This window comes from Wasmannia auropunctata, unplaced genomic scaffold (assembly GCF_000956235.1).
Source record: "Wasmannia auropunctata unplaced genomic scaffold, wasmannia.A_1.0 LD335986.1, whole genome shotgun sequence".
NCBI lineage: Eukaryota > Metazoa > Arthropoda > Insecta > Hymenoptera > Formicidae > Wasmannia > Wasmannia auropunctata.
In genome coordinates, this window is record NW_012026904.1 from 211,446 (window position 1) to 235,823 (window position 24,378).

The 24,378-nt window shown below is 37.0% G+C and overlaps 3 protein-coding genes and 1 long non-coding RNA gene across 13 annotated transcripts in view; 2 read left to right on the forward strand and 2 right to left on the reverse strand.

The window, feature by feature from the left end:
- Window positions 1-4,477, reverse strand: part of LOC105454314 — a 147,394-nt gene extending 142,917 nt beyond the window's left edge. For 6 of the 8 annotated variants that reach the window (XR_974974.1, XR_974972.1, XR_974978.1 and 3 more), the window contains exons 1-2: window positions 4,167-4,477; window positions 2,489-2,938 (exon numbers count right to left, since the gene is read on the reverse strand). This is a non-coding gene — a long non-coding RNA (uncharacterized LOC105454314). The remainder of the gene's footprint in view (window positions 1-2,488; window positions 2,939-4,166) is intronic. The other 2 variants (XR_974976.1, XR_974979.1) reach the window with 2 other exon arrangements.
- Window positions 4,478-8,212: 3,735 nt separating this feature from the next.
- On the reverse strand, window positions 8,213-11,758 carry LOC105454316 (TBC1 domain family member 14-like). 2 transcript variants are annotated; one of them, XM_011696865.1, is made up of 2 exons: window positions 9,256-11,758; window positions 8,213-8,545 (listed from the first exon to the last, which is right to left on the reverse strand). In XM_011696865.1, the coding sequence occupies exon 1, from the start codon at window positions 11,147-11,149 to the stop codon at window positions 9,272-9,274; it is 1,878 nt and encodes a 625-aa protein (XP_011695167.1). In that variant the 5' UTR covers window positions 11,150-11,758; the 3' UTR covers window positions 8,213-8,545; window positions 9,256-9,271. The 2 variants fall into 2 exon arrangements, with proteins under 2 accessions (XP_011695167.1, XP_011695168.1); XM_011696866.1 differs by lacking the exon at window positions 8,213-8,545 and having other exon boundaries at window positions 9,129-10,650; window positions 10,756-11,758.
- Window positions 11,759-12,632: 874 nt separating this feature from the next.
- On the forward strand, window positions 12,633-17,822 carry LOC105454317. Of its 2 annotated transcripts, none has more exons than XM_011696867.1 (6): window positions 12,633-13,507; window positions 13,582-13,738; window positions 14,000-14,168; window positions 14,318-14,393; window positions 14,550-15,307; window positions 15,933-17,822. In XM_011696867.1, exons 1-6 carry the CDS (start codon window positions 12,812-12,814, stop codon window positions 17,239-17,241), a joined length of 3,165 nt encoding a protein of 1,054 aa, XP_011695169.1. In that variant the 5' UTR covers window positions 12,633-12,811; the 3' UTR covers window positions 17,242-17,822. The 2 variants fall into 2 exon arrangements, with proteins under 2 accessions (XP_011695169.1, XP_011695170.1); XM_011696868.1 differs by having other exon boundaries at window positions 14,321-14,393.
- Window positions 17,823-18,173: 351 nt separating this feature from the next.
- On the forward strand, window positions 18,174-21,731 carry LOC105454318 (E3 ubiquitin-protein ligase synoviolin A). Its single transcript, XM_011696869.1, has 8 exons — window positions 18,174-18,685; window positions 18,793-18,885; window positions 18,971-19,123; window positions 19,291-19,581; window positions 19,672-19,886; window positions 19,966-20,186; window positions 20,286-20,682; window positions 20,761-21,731. Exons 1-8 carry the CDS (start codon window positions 18,557-18,559, stop codon window positions 21,065-21,067), a joined length of 1,806 nt encoding a protein of 601 aa, XP_011695171.1. The 5' UTR covers window positions 18,174-18,556; the 3' UTR covers window positions 21,068-21,731.
- The last annotated feature ends 2,647 nt before the right edge of the window (window positions 21,732-24,378 follow it).

Below are 24,378 nucleotides of genomic sequence, written 5' to 3' on the forward strand. Positions count from 1 at the left end.
AAATTTTTAACACATTTTCTTCACAAAATTCAACACTATTGTATTTTATTTCTTTCCGCAAAAAGTAAAGAAAAGAAAAGACAAATTTTCGTTGTTTCCGTATGTTTAAAAAAAAAATCAAATTTTGATCTTTCCACAAATACATATTGCGTGCAAAATTTCACTAGTAACTATATTTTTATATTCTCGAATTTTTTGTATGATTTATGTTTGGATTTTCGTAACATATAGAAATGCAATTCTTGATTTCTTAAAGACATTAGAATTTAAGTATATATAATTTTTTTTTAAATTGCATGTATTTATGCCAATCGATCTAGCGCTCCATTTTAACTCGAAATGAGATCTGTCGTCTCCACCACCTACGCTATACCTACATGTATAAAATGTACCAACTTAAGATAGCTTTAGATTAAGATTAAAAGACTATATCATCTATTCGCGAATAATACGTACAGTCGGGGATTAAAGAGGACTTTTCGCGTACGATCGGAACCAATAGATTAGACATGCAGATTCGCTGCATGAATAAAATCAATTATTATCGCTTCTGTAAGGAAGGGAATCAATTTTCAGCTTATCGTTGGAGGAATTAAAAGAAAAGCAAAACGAACTCGAGAAGAATTCAGAGTCAATAAACTCGCCACTCGAATTCCATCGCGCACCCGAAGGCACTTTCAAGTGCGAAGGCACTTCGATCGAATATTCAATCTCTCGAGGATTGAATATTCAATCTTACTGAATGTTTCTCGATAAGTTAAGCATCTATCTCGAATACATTCATTTCGACATGATTTTTAACACCTCTCTTCATGACACTTACAGAATGTCTGTAAAATATCGTAACTAAAATTTATTTAAGTCATTAAAAAATTTAATATAAATTTTGTTGTTAATTTTAATATATATCAAAATTATTAAATCTACAAGGCTACCTTCATATACAAATTAAATATTATACTAAATAAATAATTTGAATTTGAACACATTTAATTAGTGTATCAAAGGTAAATTATTTCCAATATTAACCAACAATATTTTTAAAATATTTATTTAATATTATAATATTAAATAAATATTTATTAAATATAATATTAAATAAACATTAAAAAACATTTTGAAAACATTATTAATTAGGTACTTGAGATATTATTGTATTATCCAGCCTCGCGATTTTTCAAATTATTATGAAATCCTCGTACTTATTTAACGATACAAAGTAATTCTTTTTACAAGATAAAATAATTATATATATTTAAAAAAAAAGTTCAATTAAAATTTTATTTCATTTTATAAAATTCTCGAATTTAAAGACTCTTTAATAATAACCTGCAGCTATTTTTAACGAATAGAGAGTCTCTAAGAAAGTTAATGTAATGCAATTTTCTCTCTTCACAATATTTCATTAACTTATATCGTGCACGTGTCGGTAGATCGCCAACTATTAATTGCATTACAATAATAGAGGACAAGAGAGAAAAATCGATTATTACAACACATGCTCAATTTCACATGGATTAGTTCGATTAGTTCGATAACTTTAATCCCTGACTGTCGCGTACAGATATGACATGATATAATGTTTAACGGGCAACTTATCCACGCCCCTGTACGTAAAATTCGATGTAACAAAATAACTCTATCACGGCTGAAAAGTGTATTACATACGAGTTTCTCCCTCCCGAGAATCGTCGCCGAGAGGGGTGCGACTTTCATTCGAAATTCACGAACGGCAAGTACATATTATATCGTAGAGTTGTACGCGATGTTACGCAATAAGAATATGCTATTTATACCGCATTAATCGATTGCTACTGTACCGATTATTACTTAGACTCGATTAAATTATTAAGTGTACCGTCGTGTATTGTGGTGTAATAAATGTGATTAGTTGTATGAGAAATAAAAATGCAAATCCGTAAGAACGCGCCTGTCCTCTCGACTGTACAACGTTGCCGAGAATTTGTTGTTAATATTTTCTTTCATTACTGAGATTGATTTTCTGAAAAGCTAATCATTTAGTCGATACGTTACACACTAATTTTTTAATTCATCTTTTTCGCGAAACAACGCTTATTCTAATGCAGTCAAAGTTCGTTTGATTCAAAATATTTGAATTTATGAAATTTATAACAAAGATAAAATGAGAAAGTAATAACACCTAAATTTTATAACTTACCATTATATTTTTACAATAATTATTGTATTATACAATCTTTCCGATTCAATTATATTTCGTAGATATGTATGAATCGTGTTATCGCAAATATATTTAATATTTACCTACTGATCACGGCTTACTGTTTCTCGATCTAGCCGCAACGCCGAGAGGGCGTTAGCGCACGGGGGGTGCTTAACGTTTCAAATCGCGCTATTTCGCTTCTTGCCATTTCACTCCGTAATCTCCCTCGACTTTTCGCGGATGCTTTATTTGCGCTTTTCGGTGTCTTTACCGCGCGCTTTTAAGGCCAGAACAATTTCTACATACCTGTCCACACGTGATCGTTTGCGTATTGCCCCTTTCGATGCATTTCGCAGAAGTGATTTCGATCAATTCCGAGTATGTAATGTAGAAGCGGCCGAATCGCCGGAATTGAAATCGCGCGTAATAATAGCGTTTGCGTGATATACTTTCGTGATATTGCGCTACGAAGAGATATTCGCGGTAACGCCCGACGAGGGATATTCACCACATACATTTCTCGCGTGCAAAATTCTTTGAACAGTTGTGGAAATACGCGGAGCGATTCAAGTGCGATCCTACAATCGCCGCGGCGCGTCCCGACTACGACTGTGACTAGGCGTATTGAAGAGAGACATGGCGATTCCCGAAAGGGTACTGCCAACCGCAGAGCAGTAAACGCCAGTTGCTGCCTTCCTTCGCTGCCAAGTGACGGATTTTTTAGGGCCCCGCATCTAGATACTCGATCGTCGTGGACTATTGTTTCAAAAATTTAAAAGGTATTAATTACTTTAATAAATTGTTTAATTTGTAATTTTATTATCTTTTACACTACAAACCCGGGAAAAAATTTATCATATAAGAACATCTATAAATATATATAAACATATATAAAAATGTATAATTATATATAATTATACATAACTATATGCGAAATATGTTCATACATATCCATGTATGTTTCTTTTCTTTGTAAAGTTATTGTTTGATACAAGAAAAATGATAATAATAAAAATAAAACATAAAAAATAATTAAAAGATTAATTTTTGCATTGTCTTTTTTTTACAAAAAATCAAGTTTTAAGAAATGAGAAAAAATTGTTCATATATACATATAATTGTTGTGTATATTTTTAATTATTTATATATAATTATATATGAGCAATTTTTCTCATTTCTTCAAACTTGATTTTTTGTAAACAATGTAAAAATTATCCTTTTAATTATTTTTTTATGTTTCCTTCTTGTTATTATCATTTTTTTTGTATTAAAGAATAATTTTACAAAGGAAAGAAACATATATGGATATATATATGGACATATTTTTGCATATAATTATATATAATTATATATTTTTAAATATGTTTATATATATTTATATATGTTCTTACATAAAAAATTTTTCCCGGGAATGTAAAAGGATTAAATAGAATGTGTAAAAGATTATATAATAAAATTACAAATTATGCAATTTATTCAATTAATATACTTAGATTTTTTTATCACTAATCACAATAATTGCTTTAAGAACTCGAATGCTTTAAGATGTTCCGAGCTGGTAAATATTTAAATAATTAAAAAATGTTCATTCCGAAAGCTATTTTAACGACTATTATATCTTATTATTATATCCAACATATATAAAACTTTGAACATATTCAAGTAATTAATAAAAATGATATCAAAACAGCGAATGTTGCAAGATATAATCGCAGAGATTTATTTATAATTACAAAAATATGTACAGTCGTGAACAGATCGGTTGCGATATTTTTTTTATAGGTTTCCAATATATATTTAATATACATAATATATATTTTATAGGTAACTAATATTTTGCAAATGCGAACCACGATGTACATACTATCTTTAGTCTAGAGACAATATAACCCAATCGTGATTCGCATTTGCAAAATATTAATGCGTTTTGAAACCTATAAAAAAAAGTGTCGCTACCGATCTGTCCACGACTGTACATACATACTTGATAACGATCATGCATCTTCGAGACATCGGCAAAAAAATACGAAGACGCGGATTCCGAACGAGCAAATCTGATCGGTATCGCGATAACGGCAATTGTACGTGACTTCTGATACCATTGACATTGGCACGAATTAGTAGTTATTTGAGATATGAAATATCTTAATAATACACGAAATTATGTTTGAAATAATGGCTTACAATAATTTATTTAATATATATAGATAGACGAAAGTTCTTGCGACCGATAATCATCGCGAAAAATACAGAGCAATTTGAATGCGACTTTGCAATTATCACGGCGAGTCGGTGTGAAGCTTGTCACTTGTATGTCGTGCCAATATACCATTGGCATTGGGCGCGAATTAGTATAAGTCATTTGAGATATGAAATATACACGAGATAGTTGAAATGACTTACGATAATTTATTTAATATTGTAGATAGACGAAACTTCCTGCGATACGCAAAACAATATTAAAATTTCGAAAGTAGTGTTAAAAACTTAATTTATAATCAAAATTAATTAAAAATTTAATTTATATGAGTATATCGAGCGCGGAATATACGTGTAACGTAGCAACAATCGAACTTTCAAAATTCAACGCGTAACACACGTGAAGCAAAAGTGGTTTTCATATACTTTTATATCGAAATGAAGAAAATTCGGAAATTCGATGTCATAGAGCATATTTTTATTCATATAGGAAAAAAAGTCATCCATAGAGATATGTTGCCAGCGTCATTTACAATGTCTCTCACACGCGCGTTTAGCATCGCTTACAATTTCGTTCGCAGTTCCATTATATGATATAAAAATGGTCGTTACACTATTGCGGTAGATATCGTTAATCCTTACATTTCGATTAAATTAGGAAGCAAGCGTGTGTTTATGTACATAACAGTCCTCACGTGAGGCCTCCTCTAATAGAAAAGCATCGTCAGAGACGTGGCTGTGCATCGCGTTTTATCGCAATTGGGGATATCCATCTTTTTTGGAACTTTTTTTGGAAATTCGTAACGTAAACTAGCTACTTCACGATCTCACATTCTTTCCCAGCAAAAACCAGTTCCGTCAATTTCGTATTAAAAAATATGAAGATTTCTTTGCCCTTTCTTTTTTTTTCTTCTAATTTGCTAACGTTTCTATGTATACTTTACATATTGTTTACCGATCTAGGTAGATCTGACAAAATAAATATCGTGGGATCGATTCTTTAAAAAATATATATTACAATATTGCACTTAAGGTAAATGTACACACGATAAAACGCGTATAAAATATACAATGAGTTCCTCTATCGAGGCACTAACGATAAGGAACACAGAAGTGTCACATAGTGCATGATGCATGTTGTTGTTTGTGCACAGATTTTTAACGTTTACACGATTTTATCATGTTTTTTTTAGGCATCGTTTCTCTTCGACCTTACGTAGAGGAAACTTAAAAATTGATGTAGGTATATCTACAAAAAAAAGACAAGTATTTTTGCATCATATATCTCAGAATGTTTCAAAAATTAATATAATAATTGAGTAAATTAACATTTGATAGAGTATCTTCTGTGAATGACAGAGTAAATTGTTCTTTTAAATACAATTACTGTGATTAGAAAAGAATCAAGATGCGCATTTAAAATATATTTTCGTTGGAAATTTTCTCTAAGCAAAACGTAGATATACCTACGAGTATTCTAACGCAATCAGTACATGTACAAGCATACGTCACGTGTACACCCAATTATACATACATACATGTTTCCGATTGTAGCAACTTGCATTCATAATTACAATGCGGTCGTTAAATTGATAATACGGATAAATTAAAATCCTAGCGCTCCGTTTCGATTGTATTGGATATAGTTATTTTTAGACATAAATGTCGCATTTTCGTATATATTTCGATTACATTACCATCCATCGCTGAAGAATCAAGTAATTGTATATTGTGCATTGTATTCACTGTATCAGCCAACCGCATTACGTGATGCTAACAATTACAAACTTGATAATCGATTTGCGCTTATATAGCACGGAGACAGGTTTCTCGTAAACGGTCTTGTCATATACATTTCTTTTACAACTTTGATACGGTTGGCACACATCATCGTCGATCATTACGTGAAGGTAATTACGTTGTGTCCAAGATAGAAGGTATACACGCAAATGCAATTTATAGTTACTGATATATAGTTACTGAAACAATTTAATTAATTGGGACATGTTATTATATAGCGCAAACACGAACAAAATTAATCTAACAAAAAGGAAGGAACTGATCAGAAAGGAAAGTTAACGCGTGCTGAGAATCATTAAATAAAATTTGCAAGATTTGTCTATAAAATCCCTCTTCTAAAGCTAAAAACATATACGAGATAGCACAAGTATACATAGAATATATGTATTTAAATTGCACTTTTAAATGTTTGGCCATTTAATGTATAATTACTTTGATAAAAAAAAGAAACAATATAAAATATAATTTCAGTACATTGTATATTATAGGCGATTAAATTAAAAATCTCGATTTTAATAATTCATGAGCATCGAACTGTTAATATCTTATTAACAGTGCCATACAAAATTGATCACTGAAATTTATTTTAATAAAAAAAAAAGAGAGAAAACTTACTCGTTGATAAATGCATGAACGCAACTGTTAATCCATATACGTAGATACGCAATTTTGTATTAAAAGTTTCAAAGTAACTTATTCATCGTGTCCTAATTACGTCCTATCCCATTTGTGCTCTCTTTATATACATCTATAAACTTATTCATTATGTATTGTTCATACATGTTGAACGCTAAGTAGTAGTTTGGAATAATGGATGGAATGAGAGTATTGTCGATTAAAAACTAGGATATATATTACACTCGTGAGTTCACTTATGCCTCACGTCTCAAGATGTTTCGTATACGTATCTTGATACGTGTGAGAATCACATTATTTTCTATAAAACATGTATTATGTATATGTCATTGAGAAGCACATCCATTGGTTGCACACTGGTCGCATAAATTATTGCAATTATTAATATTATTGTAAAAACGCACAGGTATAAACACATAGGTATACAACCAAAACGTCGCGATGAACTGTAGATAATCTCGTCTCATAAAAATAAGTGAGAAATTAACAAGCCGCGACAGTTATGTCATAATGTTTGTTAGCGACTAGTATTTCCGCAGATACTTCTAGCTGTGTCATTCTGCTCTAAAATTTGTTCACATTATATAAAAGAGATACATACATATATTCAAATATAATTTTATATCGGTAGATAATGACATTCTATATTTTTTGTATATAATTTTCAAGCTCCCAAACTACGCTGTATGTGAAGCTAATGTAATGTACTCGTGATTGTTGTCCTGAAATAACATGAGTAGCAACCTCAGGACTGGTCGATCGATGGTATCATCTCATCTACTCAAGATATCAGGACCTAAAATTCCTTTCGTTTTACGCACATCCGTATTATTAAACACGGCGGTATACAACAAGCACACTCAGTAAGTCATATTGCAGTTACGTTGTACGAAAATACATTTGTAAGATTACCTCCCCTAGAGAATAAAGTTCGATAATTGCATAGTTCGTACACTCTTAAATCTCGAATTTATCTTATCTTCGTTATGAAGGCCACTCAAAAGACGGGACATGATAAGATTTCGCTATTTGAAATTGAATAAATTGCTACCGCGACGATAATGAAAACAAAATCACCTGAAGGCTAATTTAAAACGTGTAAATTAAAACTTTTATTATACACCATAAATATTTTCCCTAGCGCTTCACTGCAATAATCTCGTACTCGACGTTTAATCCATAATTGCCAAAGATTAAAAATAACGAAGCGAAATAATGCAAGCAACATTGATTTGCTTTAGGAAAAAATGCAACTGCACGAAACTGTTCGAGAAAAATTTACTTGACAAAAAATGCAGTATTATAATATTGTAGTATACTTTTAGCAAATACATTAAATTTTGTAAATTATAAAAAATCTTATAAGAAATTTCTTAATTTAAACATATATTACATATGTTTGCACTATTTAACTTCGCTTCTTTTATATTAAGTTAATATTAACTAAAGTTTTGGACGAAATATATTTTCCGGTATGTAATCTCAACTGTTTGGCATTTATCGTGACGTATCGTCAACATGTCGAGAATTTAAAAATAGCAATTGAATATTAGCAGTAAGAATCCTTTTCTCAATTTCGGCTAATTCTATATTCGTGATGTATATTTATGAGGTTAATACCTGTGTTGTAGCTGAATAATATTGTTGTATTTGAGTATAACTCCCTTCAGTCTTGAAGAGAATGTAAAAATTGAGAGAATACAAAGGATAGATCAGCGTATCTCAAAGCTGAAATGCGACATTGCATATATAGTAATATACATACATGTGAAGCAAGATTGATATTTTGGATGTTTAAATATCACAAATTATGAGAAACTGTCATATCTATAATAAAAGTTGATAAAATTAAAAACAAGATAAAATATGTATTATCTTATTGTATTCAAATAAGTTAAATTTTAATTTTAATAATATTTTGTTTTGCTTTTTAAAAGATACTTTCAAGATATGGATATAAAATATGTAACGTTTCGAAAAATATTAAATGAAAATATAAAATGAGTATAAATTTGTCAATAGAGCATTCATGTTTTACATTGCTGACCATTTTTCCAATTTCATTCATTGTAAAAAACATATCTACAACTGAATAGCACAGTCAATTATTTATGTACATGGAAATTATCATTTCCATAACAAATTTATTCATTTATTTGTAATTTCCAAAAATTTATAACAAAAATGTATTTCTGTTATAAATTTTTGAAAATTATCTCTCTGAGCTATTGTGCAACTAATCTCTACATTATTTTTTTTTGTGTCAATTATAAAATAAAAGCTTCGAATAAATATTTCTAAAAGGACAGTGACGAGATATTATATAAGTTTCAAATAGGTCAGATTTTTAATTTTAATTAATAATAAATAATGTAAAATTTTTTGCACAAAGACTCAGATTTTGTTATCACAATAAGAAAACTTCAATTTTGCTATACCTTTTGATATAATAAATTACGAAGAATATTGAACCAACATTTGCTGGAACGTTGTCGTCCCAACAGTAGTAGACATTTGACTAATACTGTTGAATAAGGATTCTACTTGTAGATTCTCCGGTAATCTAGTGAGAAATTGTGCGCCGTGTACAAAATCCATTTTCAATAACTCTTCCTGATACAAGTTCAACACTCCCAGCGCGGTTCTGAAGAGGAACTCGTCTCCATCTCTGAGAAAGACATCCCAGATTCTACATGCGACATCGAGAGGCATTGCTTTAGCGTATATAGTATACAACCAATCTAATAGATACAAGTCCGGGCTTAATCCAGCTACGGTAAAATGGGAAAAGACCTTTGGCAGCTTATGCGCAAGAGCACTGGAATATACTTTGTAGTATATATCCATTCTTTTTTGGTCCAATGTAAAGGCGGCTCTGTGGCAAGGATGATTTAGCAGATTCGCGAAGCAGGCGAAGGCGTCCGGTGGCTCCATGTTCAACGATAAAACAGCACCCACGAAACTCATACCTTGCACATAGCCTACGTCCGGTCTGTATACGGCATACGCTGCCAAAATACCCTGAAGGCTATTGAATAATGGTCCACCCTCTTGAAAGACACATAAGGTAGGAAAGGTACGAGATACGTCTAACCTGATTGCGGCTAATGACTCATTGTTAGGGCACGACATCGCCCGGTCTAAGCAGAGATTATATAGGTGCGGCGTTACATTCAAATTATTCGAAATCGCTAATTTCCATACTCTACCGCGGACACTCGGCGGCAGACCGCGCCACCACAGTTCCCTTACTCTCTTCGTATTCCTGACGCTCTCGAACTTGGGTAAAACATACACATTCCACGTGTTAGAGTCCTCGGCCAATCTCTTCTCTTCCTTCAGCTGACACTCCCGTTGTTGCTTGCGCTCTTTCTCCTCGCGCAATTCTCTCTTCCTTGCTGCTTCTAAAATAGCATTGTATTGCTTACGATGGCGTTCCTCCTCCAGTGCATTTTTAGCTGGTAAATTTGGTGGTCTCGGCTGTTGAATTAAAGCTGTACTACCGCCTACCTTGTCAATGTTTCTCGACGGGCTACCCGTAGGCGTCGACTGTTGAGAGCCTCTGCTCTTCCACGAAAACACATTCTTCGTGAAGAGCGTGTTCAATCCCCAACGCTTCGGTATCTTATCACTCTTTTCCACAATATGCTGTTCGTCAGATCCTAAAAAGCTACCTGAAGGTGATATCTCGCTAAGGGAAGACACTGTGCTGCTACACGAGCGTGGCAAACTATTCCTCGGACTACTGTTTGCACTGACGTTCTCGAGCTTCGTATATTTATCCGCGTCAAGCTTCACACCTGACGTTTGTTCCTTACCGCTACATGGAGATTCTAGGTATTGAGAAATACAGTCGATTTGTGCATTGCTAGGCGCCCTGCAGGTCTCCTCCACGGAGTACAACTGCTTCGTGGAGGGATTGTAAGCCAAGGACATACTTTCCAGAGCATGATTCAGGCTGGTGCCCGCCACCCCGACGGAGACGACGTTACCGGCGTCGTACCACTTGTTCTCCCTGATGTGCACGCACAGGGCCTTGGTCCTCGCCGCCGGTATAGGCGCGACGTCGCACGCCAGTGCCTCGTCGACGTTGACGCTGTCGCAGCGCACCGTGTCCCCGTTCAGGGACACCAACTGCTGCTTACCGACCTTCGGCGCGATGTTGCTGGCGATGTAGCAGCCAGACTCGCGTCCGGCGACCTTCACCATCTGGAAGCTGTTGACGGCATTGCTGTGGCGGGACTTCGCGCCACCTGATGATGCCTGCAGGCTCGGCGACGGGACGGGATGCGCGCTCCCGTTCAGACGCTGCGACGTCGCTGGACTCTTCATGGCTGGTCGACGCGGGCCCCCCCCTAACCTTGCCGGCGCATCCGGGTCACCTCCGATCGTCGAGGACAGCCGTTCGCGCGCCGAGTCCTTCGACGAGCGAGGCTCACGAATCCGTGCACACGCATGCTTTCCTATCGATTGTCAAGGACTTGGAACGGCATTGGAGAACGATCCACGACGACGGCTCGATCACCCGTTTCTTCGATCTGACGACATGTCGTACGGCGACAACAGGCGACCCCCCTCCCGGAACGACCTCCGCAGGAGCAGACGATGATGATCAACCTCGCGTCACGCGCGCATCATATGTGGCCTCGCACTCTCGCGTCGTTGATGAGCGCCTCCGCCTCGTAAAATCGTAATCGAGTCTCGCTTCCGCAAGAGATAAAGATTGGTTGTGGTTGGTCGCGTTTCTAAAAATACAGCATGCGACAATATCGCAGATATAACAGAAGACGACTCGGAACGAGAGGCCCAAAGTCAGCGCTCAGAGATGGGTCACATTCTTTCGAAATCAGTCGCGAAACTCAGATCAAAAAATCACCGTGCACTCTCTCGCATGCCTGTACGGCACTGACTGCACTGACAGCAATTTCCATCTTCCACAGCTCCACCGCTCCACGGTGAATTTCGGTCGTTTGTGCGTACGCTACTTGCGCACTAAAGGCCGCTATACATGTAGAGCAGTGATTCATCGAAATTTATAGCCAATATACCTATATTTTGTAGAAATATTGATTTCGACTACATTTCTATTAATGTAATCAGCAATTAACTTGTCAAATAACATCTATATCATTTTGTTAATAAATAGGATATAATTATCAACTTTTCGTTGTTCAACATACAGAAAAAAAGATTAGATAAAAAAAAACGACAATTGTATAGTTATAAATTATATTTTGGCAATCTTGCAGTTTAATTAATTGCCAATTAAATAAATGAATTGGCGAGAATGCTGAACGCAGGTCTGTTTTACCGATTGAACGTGATTATTTTCAGATCGTCCAATCTTTTTTTTTATTGATTTTACAGAATTATTAATTCTTTTTCAGAATTAAAAAATTAACAATAACGGACTCCGGCTACTACATTTTGATTCAAAAAACGAAAAAAATTAGAAAATTATCGACTTGTGTAATAATTATATATGCTACGTGTATAAAAACCTATTCTACAAATAGCCGTAAGAAATTGGCCAATCACAGTCGATTATTCTTCTCATATTTGACTGTGATTGGTCAATTTCTTACCACTTCTCGACATTTTAGAGAATCTAAAAGAATCTTCCTTTATATGAAATCCCGGATTTCGCGGTAAGTTGCGTAATAAAATGGAATGTTTTGATTGGTCAATTCGGATGACGCGACGTACGGATGCGCTCAGTGGGAACGCACCCTAATAACAGTTGGCAAAGCGGCTCTTTTTACTGAACGCAGCCATTGCGATGGCGCCTTTGCGCGACGAACCTTCGTAACTGTGATGTTGGTCATGATGTTGGCGACACTGGAGGAGTGTCAATTCAACAACAAATTTCAATATGAAAACGGGTGACGAGGGATGCGAGTGATGAGACGCTACAGTTTGTAATTAATAAATTCCTCGTTGAAGAATCAATTCTCACGAGACTCGTACGATTTACGACGCACTGGAATATCGAAGATGTTGATCTACGATGTGCTGCACAAGGAGAAGGTGTATCACGCTGTCGCCAACGATCTTCGAGGCCTCGGTGTTAAGTATCGCTTCAAGAAGAGCATGCTTAAGAGCGAGAGGGTCGAGGCGTGCAAGGACATCTCCAAGAAGGTCTTCAAGACCCCGCTGTCTTATCAAGCCCTGGACATCGTCAGTCTGTCGTCGGGCGCCATAGTCCACGTACCCGTGTTCGTGATTCAAGCCTCGACATTCCTGGAGGAGCACGTCGCTCAGGAGGGCCTGTTCAGAAAGGCCGGCTCCCAGGCGCGGCAGCGGGAACTGATGTCCCGTCTGGATAACGGCGGTGGTTTGGGTAACAAAAATCACGCGATTGACATCGCCAACTGCCTGAAATCCTTCTTTCGCGACTTGCCGGAGCCGCTGATCCCGTACGCGTACCACGACCTGTTCGTGCACTGCGCATTGCTGAAGAGCCATCGGGTGCAGGGGTTGCTGTCGGCATGCACGCTGCTACCGCCCTATCACTTGAACACCCTGGCGTATTTCATGGAGTTCTTGAAAAGGGTTTCCATGTACGAGAAGCAGAACAAGATGAGCGTTGAGAACCTGGCGAAAGTCATCGGGCCGAATATCATGCCACTACAAGAGACATCCATGTCGGCCGTACAGAATAGATTGCAAATGCATTTGACTATTGTCAAGGTAATCCAGAGAATGTATACCGATAAATCGTACAAGGAAATAAACAATTATTACTTAACATAACATTGTTGCAGATTCTGATTGAAAATGCAGAAAATATTGGTGTCCTACCGTCTCACATCGCACAAAATATTTCTACTGAAACAAGCGGCAGTACGGACAATGGACTGGACTCGTTTGAGCTACATAGAAAGCACAAAAAGAAGAAGCATCGTAGTGGAAGTCTTACACGTAAGTCATATCGAAATACTTTCAATTTTTATCTAAATATATCTGAAAATTGTATGTTGATCATATAAATATATAAAATATATTTGCATATAAATGTTAGTGAGATTTGTAATGTTAACCAAAAGATTTATGAGATAAGAGCAACATTTAATTTGTTATATTTATTAAATGTAATTTAATAAGTAATTTTGTGTTGCACATAATGTTACATATAATGTTACTATAACATGCCATGAACATGGGGGATAATATTTTACACAGGAATGTTCAACGGCTTGAAGAAGATGGTTGGAAAGGGCGCAGATGATACATCTAATATTAATCATCCGCAGTGTCTCGTACATACAATGCAGTTGAATGTGGCTCCTAACAAATTTACTAAAAAACGAAAAGTAGCTGAGAGAGAATATCCTCCGAGTATAAAGAAAAAGTAATTAAATTATTCTTTTGCTATTATGGTGTATGCCAATTTTTTTTCTTTTTTCCTTATATGTATATATATAATTTTTTTAATTTTAATACTTAATCTTAAATAATATTGAAACAAAATAATACATGAACCTACAATATATGTTTTAGAAGAACAGGCGATAAATTAGACAAGTCGAAAAAACTAAGACTGAGTTTAGACAAATTTGTACCTAAGAATAAGCAAGTAAGTAAATCTGTTTCTCATACTTTAATATATACAATGAAAAATTTATCTAAATCAATATTACAGTGAATACCTTAAAAATCACAAAACTGTAATTATTGAGTAATGTTGAATAGCTTATTTTGATTATAATCATTTTATTTGAAATATTTTCAGAAAAACGATGGTGACTTATCAGATTCATACACGGGTAATTACAAAATGTGTGACGAAAGACGTTGGAGTTCAGTAAGCAATTCTTTTGATGCACACAAGATACACGAATATAACGACGAAATGCCAGATCTAAAATTAATGAAATACAATGAATCGTCAAACAATGATTGTCGTCAAGAGTATAATGATGTATTCGTTAATGCCACTGTGGATTTATCAGACAATGGCGAGCAGGACTTGCTTATGAATAAAAGTCGTAGAAGCGACGAACAGTGGCGTATGAATGTAAGCACAAGTTCAAAGAAATTGAATGCTACGGACGTAAGTGGTAATATAAGCTCACTGACACCTGAGGAAAAGACTGATTCCGAAGAATTCGATACATTTCTTCCTAGTGGTGACATAGTGTCTTCATCAAGTGATCATTGTGAAGAAGACTATGTCAGAATCCCTAAGAGCGAATACGAGGACATCAAAAATCGAGTTTGCGCGATTGAATCGCGTATTTCTCAAGAATTTGGATGTATATACAATGAGAAGAATGATTTAACTACACATTCGCTAAATAATATACAGACGGCGTATGAGAAAACCTTAGAAGAGGCTAGTATTGAGAATTCTCGGACAAGTGACTATCTAGCAAAAAGACTGAGTAAAGAACTAAAGATCAGAAGATCGGCAGAACATAAAATAATAAGATCTCCCAGCGCAAGAAAAATTGGATCTATAAGAAGACGTTCGCAAGAGAAAATTACAAGGTAATTGATTTACATTTAAATTACGATGTTTTCTTTAGTATAATATAAACAATGATAATATGCAATTTTGTGCATTTTAAAATCTCTTTAACAAAAGTATATAAATTTCTATTTCAAAATTAATTATTTTTTGTATAGAATCTAAAATGTTTAAATAGTATATAAAAATATAATTGTGTAAGATTAATATAAAATTACATTAGCCTCTCATTCTCATTAGTCCTATTTTCATTGTGTAATTCAAATTCGAGAATCCTTTATTCTTTTTATTATTAATATAAAACTATTGTTCTATAAAATCATTGTCTATTTAAAAATTAATTATTTTATGTATAGAATATAAAAAGTTCAAATACTATATAAAAATATAATTGCGTAAGATTAATATAAAATTACATTAGTCTCTCATTCTCATTAGCCTTATTTTCATTGTGTAATTCAAATTCGCGAATCCTTTGTCCTTTTTATTATTAATATAAAACTGTCGTTCTATAAAATCATTGTCTATTTAAAAATTATTTTATGTATAGAATATAAAAAGTTTAAATAGTATGTAAAAATATAATTGTTGTGTAAGATTAATATAAAAGTGTTGTTCTATAAAATCATTGTTTTAATGTTACAGCAAACGTATTAGGAGAGCTGCATCATGGCACAATTCTCCAGAATTTAACTTACAACATCACATTAAATTTGAAAGACAAGTAAATGTTTGTCCCATCGAAAAACAATCGATGTATTCTAATAGATACCTGGAGGAGCAAACTCATTCTGTCGAAAAATGTAATGACAACATTTCTAACAATGTGAACGATGAGATAGCCTGTTTACATAATCAAATTAACACGTTGATTTCTCGTTCAAACGGACAACACAAGATTTCAAATAATAGTGACTTGAATCTTTCTGGATTTAAAGATCTGCATTTGAATAATACGATAACCACATCTGTACGTAGAGCGTCATCTTTTCATGGAAAAGATTTTGTAGATAACTCATCCTATTTCGATAAGAAGATTGAAGACTTAAAAAAGGCGAACAGTCACCAGAATATAGCCTTAAACAACGATTGTTCACAAAGAGATAAGACTGGTTTTGAGGGTTCGGACAAAATATCTTGGAAAGATGCCGATAAATATTTTCAATCGGTCTCCCGAAAAAATACATCTGCTCCACAGACTGGCCGAGCGTCTGTCGCGAAACTCCGAACGCAAAATGCTGGCATGGTACTGGCCAAAGCGAGATTATTTGACGAGGGCACAACGAAGACATCCGAGTTTACGTCGAGTAATGTATCCAAGAGGAAACATTGTCGCGACAATTTTGCCAATAAACATTCTCCGAACGTAACTAAAGAAACGGATGCTGAACATTGCAAGCAAACGTGCAACAGGCCGCAAATCTCTCGCAAGAAGTCCAATAAGGATTCGAAAAACAAAAATCGTCACGCGTTATCTCCAAATGCCTCGCAGCAAGTTAAAACGCAAGTAATGGACGCGTCGTCGAAATCGTTTCAACAAGGGCTGAACGAGCATTACCGTTCCGTGCGAAAATTCGACCTGCAAAATCAGAAACTTTCGAACAAGGATCCGATTGTACATCAAACTTTTGCTAAAGATAAGGCGATCAACGTCGCGCACGACGCGAACATTCATCAGAAGGAGAACGTCGCGGCAAAAGGATCGCCGTTGAAAATGCCTGTCAGTACAACGCTGGAAAATTCAAATGTGTCTCCTTACAAATCAGACATTATCAAAACCCCGCATATCAAGCGGCCTTTAACGGTGAAAACGCCGAAAAGTACCAAATTAGTGCGTAGGCCACCAGTTGACACACGTAGAACACCGTTGAAAGCAACAGCACACCTAGGAACCCCAAAACGTCAGAGTCCTAAAAGTATCTTGAAAACACGAGCTCTCAGTATGTATACGTAACAGGAAGTAGGAATAAGTACTGTATGTTAAATTAGTCTCATATACATACATATATATACATATGTTATTTCAAGAAAACTATAATTTTTATACATTTTTTTTTTATATATATATAATCGATATCTTTTGTGGTGTTTTTAATATATATTGAAATACTTATATTAGCAGAATGTATGAAAGTTGGTATTACAAAGTAGAAATAGTACGTCGCAAGCAAAACTGATATAGTCTATATGTAAGCGTTTAAAATCACATTTAAAAAAAAAGTGATTTAAAGACTTTCCTGCGAATTACATATATTTATATATTTGATATATTTCCCTCTTTATAGTTTAGCAAATTTATCCCTTTGTTTAAAGGCTAAAACACGGAAATATTTGAAATATCTTTAAGACTAGTCACTGCGTATACTTGCGCTCTCATTTAAATATGTAATCTACATTGTCATTCGATGACAAATTCAAATTTACAATGCAATATCCTTGGCCATTAACATGTAATACAAATCACTAATCGACAACTTGACTTGTGAATGTATCTATTATAATGAGACTAATTATATCGTTATAATATTTTGCGTACAATCTCTCTCTCTTGCTCTCTCTCGCAATTTTCTCTCTCGGATCGGAAGAAGTCGCGCGCGTTTGGCCACGTCGCACCCGCTCTCGCTTTTAAATATGCGCGACGTCACCTGTCAAGTGTTTCTCCGAAGCAGGAGCGAAAATCATCGCGGTCCACGTGGTTCAACGGTTCACGACACGATCGTTCGCGTGACCAATCACGTGGCACCGCCTGTCCTTCGCACGCTGTCACAACACAACGCGGCTGACATTTCGCGTCTTGCATAACTGGACGACGCGGCGATTTCGCGCTTGATAGCGAATTGCAATATCCATTTTGCCGCGTTAAAACGTTCCCCCCCGTTGACGGATAAACGAAAGTGGAAAGGGGAAGACGGGTTGGCCTTCCAAAACCGCGTCGCATCGTAAACGCGATTAAACGGTTCGAAGATTACCGCGATTACCGATATTGTCACGATATCAGCGCCACGTTAAACACACTCCGACCACCCCCTCGCCGCGGCGCGTGCGCGTGCGTTCATGCGCGCATACGTGTGCAACGTCGCTGCACGTTTGTGGTGCATACATACAAGTCGTCGGACTCGTCGGAGGTGGTGTATACAGGGACAGGGGGATCGTCGGAAACGTGCGATCCCGATCCAAATTCTCCGTGCGTATACGCAAGTGTCAGCGATTTCTCCGCTTGGGAAACGCGGAGGCGGTTCGGGCTGTACGAGAAGGCGCCCGGCACGAAAATGAGGGAGGCCGGGATTATGCTGATAAGTACCGCGCTAACGTGCGTCGTTATCGGCAATGCGTACTATCAGAGAAAACAGTTCTATCCGACCGTCGTTCACATAACCAAATCCAATCCGAGTATGACCGTGAGTTGAGCCTTTCCCGTTTGTTTGAAACGTTCCCCTTCGTAAGCGGCCGCGCCGAACGAACGCGCGCTCTCTTTTATACATATGTGTATTTGCTTTGTGCTCAGGTGATCTACACGCAAGGGTTCATCCTTGCGTTCATGATAAACGCCTTCCTGCGAAAGATCTTTTTCGGCACCCTACGAGCTGCCGAGCTCGAGGTGAGCGAGCCTGCACCTCTAACGCTATCCCTCCCCCAACACGTCGTCGTCGACTTTCCCTTAAACCTTGCCTTGCTGTTTCCAGCACCTAGTGGAAAAGGTCTGGTACGCCGTGACGGAGACGTGCCTGGCGTTCACAGTGTTCAGGGATGACTTCAGTCCTAAGTTCATAGCGTTATTTACTCTCCTCTTGTTCCTAAAGTCGTTTCACTGGCTCGCGGAGGATCGTGTTGATTTCGTGAGTTTTGCGTTATGTCTAACGTAATGCCGTTTGTATTCCCATAATTGAAATGCTCATGTAATGTATCCATTTATTTTTATATATATGCGGACGTTATTTATGTAAAATTATATTCTGTGTTTGCTAGTCAACAGCTCACAGCTGACAAGCCCTTTGTCTTTCAGATGGAAAGAAGTCCGGTGATAACATGGTTGTTCCATCTCAGAGTGGCTACCTTACTAAGTCTTTTGTTCGCCAGCAATCTAACGATGATCAATTATGCCTACAATACAACAGCCACCAAAGGCCCCTCTGTACAACTTGTGTTTGGCTTTGAATACGCAATTTTGCTGACTGTTGTTTTTAATATCACCGTAAAGTATGTCTTGCATACTATCGATCTGCAAAGCGAAACTCCCTGGGATAACAAACCAGTGTTCCTGTTGTACACAGAATTGATTATTGGCATATTGAAGGTAATTGATGCAAACTGTTATTGTTTACATTAATTCATAACTCTATGCACATGTTTCTATCTTCTTTATCAAACCGATGGTTCCTTCCAGGTTTTCCTCTACGTTGCCTTTGTGACCTTAATGATAAAGTTATTTACATTACCCCTATTTGCATTGCGTCCCATGTATTACACAATGCGAGACTTCAAGAAAGCGTTTCACGACATTGTAATGTCACGAAGAGCTATTAGGAACATGAATACCCTATATCCAGACGCGACAACCGAGGAACTGGCTGCCGCTGATAACGTTTGCATTATATGCCGGTGAGTATGTTGCAACGAGTAAAATTATTACCTTGCAATACTTGTAACGCAAACCTAATTGCATCACGCTCGCACACAGAGAGGAGATGGTCACAGCTAGTAAAAAATTGCCGTGTAATCACATCTTCCATACCGCGTGTTTGCGTTCTTGGTTCCAACGTCAGCAAACGTGTCCGACGTGTCGTCTGAACATTTTGAGGCCTACGCCGAGCAACGTACCGCCTAGACAGCAAAATCCTCCCCAGCCTGGACCTCAGGTACCTCCGCAACCTCCACAAGCGCCTGGTGTCAACCCCATTGGTACGACTCTGTGCTATTTCTCAGATTACTTGAATTTTACGTATGAGACCAAATTGTTATCTATTTTTAATCTGTCTCCTTTTTTATTATTCAACATAGGACCACCCTTTCATTTCCCATTATTTTGGGCGGGATTACCAGCTCCAGGTATGCCACCACAACAGCAGCAGCAGCAACAACCACAACAGCAGCAGCAGCAACAGCAGCAACCTCCAAATAATGCTGGAAGTACTTCCTCCCCACCTCAAAATCCGGTACCACCTACTGGAAATATCCCGCTTTTTCCACCGCTATTTCCTACTATAGTACCGTTACCACCTATTCCCGTACCGCCGCCAAATTTAATCGAATTGAGCGAAGAGGAGCTCAGAGCGATGGAAGGTAACTTGCGCCAAGCCGTCGAAGCCAGGATACAAACGCTACAAAGAATACAACTTTTACTAGACGCAGCCAATGCAATGATGAATCAATATCAAACAGCAGCTGCTACCGCCAAGTGAGTACAATGTTTTATAAGTGATACAAAATATATCTGTAATATTCGTGAAACGTGTGTACGACTTAAAATTTACAGCATTCCCGTGAACAATAATCCTGCAAGTACAATCGACAGTACATCGGACATGTCCGCGATGGCAAAGCCAGGGCCAAGCGGTACGGCAAACACAAATACTGAAATCAATAGCGATAGTTCTCAAGTTAAAGTAGAAAACACTCCTACTCCGAGTACGTCGAAGGAAAACGCTTCGGCACCGAGTATACCGAAGGAAGATGCTTCAATATGTAACGACGTAGATTTATCTAGGACTGAATCTTCGAGCGAACAAGAAATACTGCGCAAACGTAGGTTACAAAAATTTTCACCTCCACCAACAGAGTAAAAAATAAAATTGTGTGATAATTTAACATTGTAACATAATAGTTTTTAACTTGGTTTATTGTCGGCCTCAATTAACGCGAGCGGTCAATAATTGAGGACTGTAAGAACTAAAGTTTGGATTTTCTGATCGGTACGAGAGAGAGAGAGAAAGAATATTTCATTCGGTCAAATTACGGGGGTTAATGGGTTTTAAACATGGATGAAACTAATTTGTAAAGACATCTCTAGCGATTATTAAATCCAGGATTTAGTAACAACCGAGACTGAAAGCTTGAGACTCAAATTACAAACTGAAATTATATTACCAACAATCATAATCATATGGGAGAATGATTTTATAGGAATGACAATTTTTTTTGTCTTTCTTTTTGTAAATTATTGCCAGAGTATATACGGAGTACAACAAATTAATTCCATTGACGTTATAATTTTCAGATTTGTAAATGTGTTTACCTGTATATACATATAATTACAGATTTTCTTGCTTCTCTACGTAACCTTTACAGCGTGAGAGTATTTCTTATGAAACTACATGAAACTTTAAAATTAATTTAATATTCTTTGCATAAAAATGTATTTGAGTATCTTTATCCCTAAGCTTTAATATATGGAAATTTCTTATGTACATTTATAATTATATTATCATGTAAATATGCTATATGCTATACGTTTGTCTCATCCTTTCATAAAACCAAAACGACATATCAACAAATACAAGCACGTTTGATAATTAGCAAACGTAATTTATTATTTGTCGATATATATTTTTTTTCTTTGTTTTATAAGAAATATATGATTGATTCACAAAATTATATATTTAGGTAATTATCATAGGATTAAATATAAAGTACAGAAGGAATATGTATAATGAGAGAGAAGTGCAGGAGCACATAAATTTTAGCTCAATTTGAAAGTATATTATTTTATATTTCTCTTCTTAACACATCAATATTGTTGATGCTATTAATACGAATTGGATGCTCTCTTTGGATGCCAACTTCGTATTCAAATTTAAAAATATGATTTTTATACCTGATAATAGTGACAATCATTCAGAAAAAGAGAAGCTACAGTTAATTATACATAAATAACATATTAAATTTATTTTTGAAAAAAATCTTAAGCTCAGTTATATTTAAAAATGAAATTTTTACATTCTTCTCTTCAAATACAGTTATTTATAATCTGATTAGTCTGCAAAGTTGCTCCAGTTTTATACAATTTTAGATTATATAAATATTTGTGTTTAATTTTTTTATAATTGTTAATAGCAAGGAACAGATTAGAAAAATAATTCATTGTTTTCAAGAGGAAGCTGTATTGTTACTATCTAATGAGTATTCCATATGTATATATTGTATATTTGTATATAATTACGACATCTAGTTACTTGCAATTTGACATTCTTGCCAATGTCAACATGACGTGTCTGTAAATTAGGACTACCGATCTAATAATAAACACGCGATTAAAACAATTGGAGCGGCATACGCCACGTGATACGGAAGAAAACGGCAACTGATATTACTGTATCCGCCAAGTTTTATTGATCAATCGAGAGAGATATTTATAACCTCATTTTAACGTCTCGAAAACGCGCACGCTCTCTCGGTTTCGCAAAACGGGGTATGCGACAGACGGCGTTTGTCGTCAACACGTAGGAGCAATTTCCACGATAAACATTGATAATGCCTGATAATGTAACATATTCGTTACACACAACATATTCGTGTGTTGTCCGATCGTCAATCAGCCGATCGATCTGTTTCCTTCTTTCCTCTTGTTTGTTTCAACAATCCGCCTGTCCTGTCGCGAGTATCGATATTTCGACGTGGTAGAGCAGTATTGCGATTTTATATATAAAATTAATTTTCGTACGTCGTACGCCCTGTCCTATCGAGCGTGCACGTTCCGCACGATGTGTCTCGCATACATCCCTCCGCGAGAATCCTAACGAGAGTAACGAGATGTCGCGTGCATTACGTATGCGCAGTGTCCTTTTCAACTTAAAAGTTATCGCCTCCTCGCTTCCCCGCGGAGAAACGAGAAGGGAGAGAAAAACGCGACGCGTGCGAACGCGCGGTTGCTGGTGTATATCGGTGTATATCGAGCCACCGAGTTGTAAATTTAAGAGAGATATCGCGGTGATGTAACGATGTTGTCTACCGAGCTGAGAGCGATCCATTTTTCAAGCCGTTATCGAACCGTAACGCTAATATTATACGTGTGCAAAATATATAACTACACTTTGAAAGTCCATGATTATCGCCTTATGTTTTCGACGAAGGGAACTATCATTTGATATCGTTTCGGGAGGGAAATTCGTCGAGTCTGCTTAAAACGATATCAAAATAATTGTAATACATATGTATACATTATATTCTCTGTCTCATGATAACATCATAGTGCGCGCGCGCGCGCGCGACGCGAGAGAGAAAGAGAGAGAGCGAGAGAGATATTATAATACTCGATATGCTCGACATTATTATTTCCGAGGTTTCCGAGTCATCACTTCGAGACGTGTCGAGAAGTCGCCCGGCCATCTTTGGCCGTGACGTCAGAAATCGAGAAATCTCGTCGGATTCTGGAAGAGAATATATGTGCATTCGCGCGGAGAGGAAATTCATCGCGTAAGTCCTGGCGGCGCGGCACGCGAGGCGATCGCCGCGCAAGCGAAGCGCGTTTCTGAAAATAAAGTCTCGCGATGGGAAAGTCTGCAAACACGATCCAAAAAATGTATACGTACGCCGGCCGCACTTGTCGTTTTTTAACGACTGCAGCACACCGCCGCACACGTCGAGCTTTCCCCTCCCTTGCCATTGAAATTCCGCGAAATTGAGAGCGACGAGCACGATACGAGAGTCGTGACGGATCCTCGCGGAGTTTTGAAGCTGCGAAGAAAGAAGAAGAGATCAGCGCTACAAATTTTAATCGGAGCGTTGTCGCTCCGAGAGAGCCCCCGGCCGTCGGCGCCCCCGTTCGAATCTCGCGCCGCGCGTCCTTGCGTCTCACGCGGTGGACCCCGTGGCGCGTTGTTATGATCTATCATGGCGGAATGTAGTGTTGTGGCTGCTCGGTGTCTATGTCAATTTTAGAGTGGTGCAGCTCAGGGGAAAAGGGTGCGTGCGGCGACGCGAGCCGACGGCGACTGTCACGGGTATTCGCGTGAGATAATCGTGTTCCTGTGAGCGCCCGTATCGCGGGAGTGGCCACCACGTACCACGGGCTTCTCGCGTTCGTTGTCGTCCGTTGCCGCTGCCGCTGCCGCCGTCGTCGTTGCCTCCGCCACCGCCGTCGCTGCCGCCTCTGTCG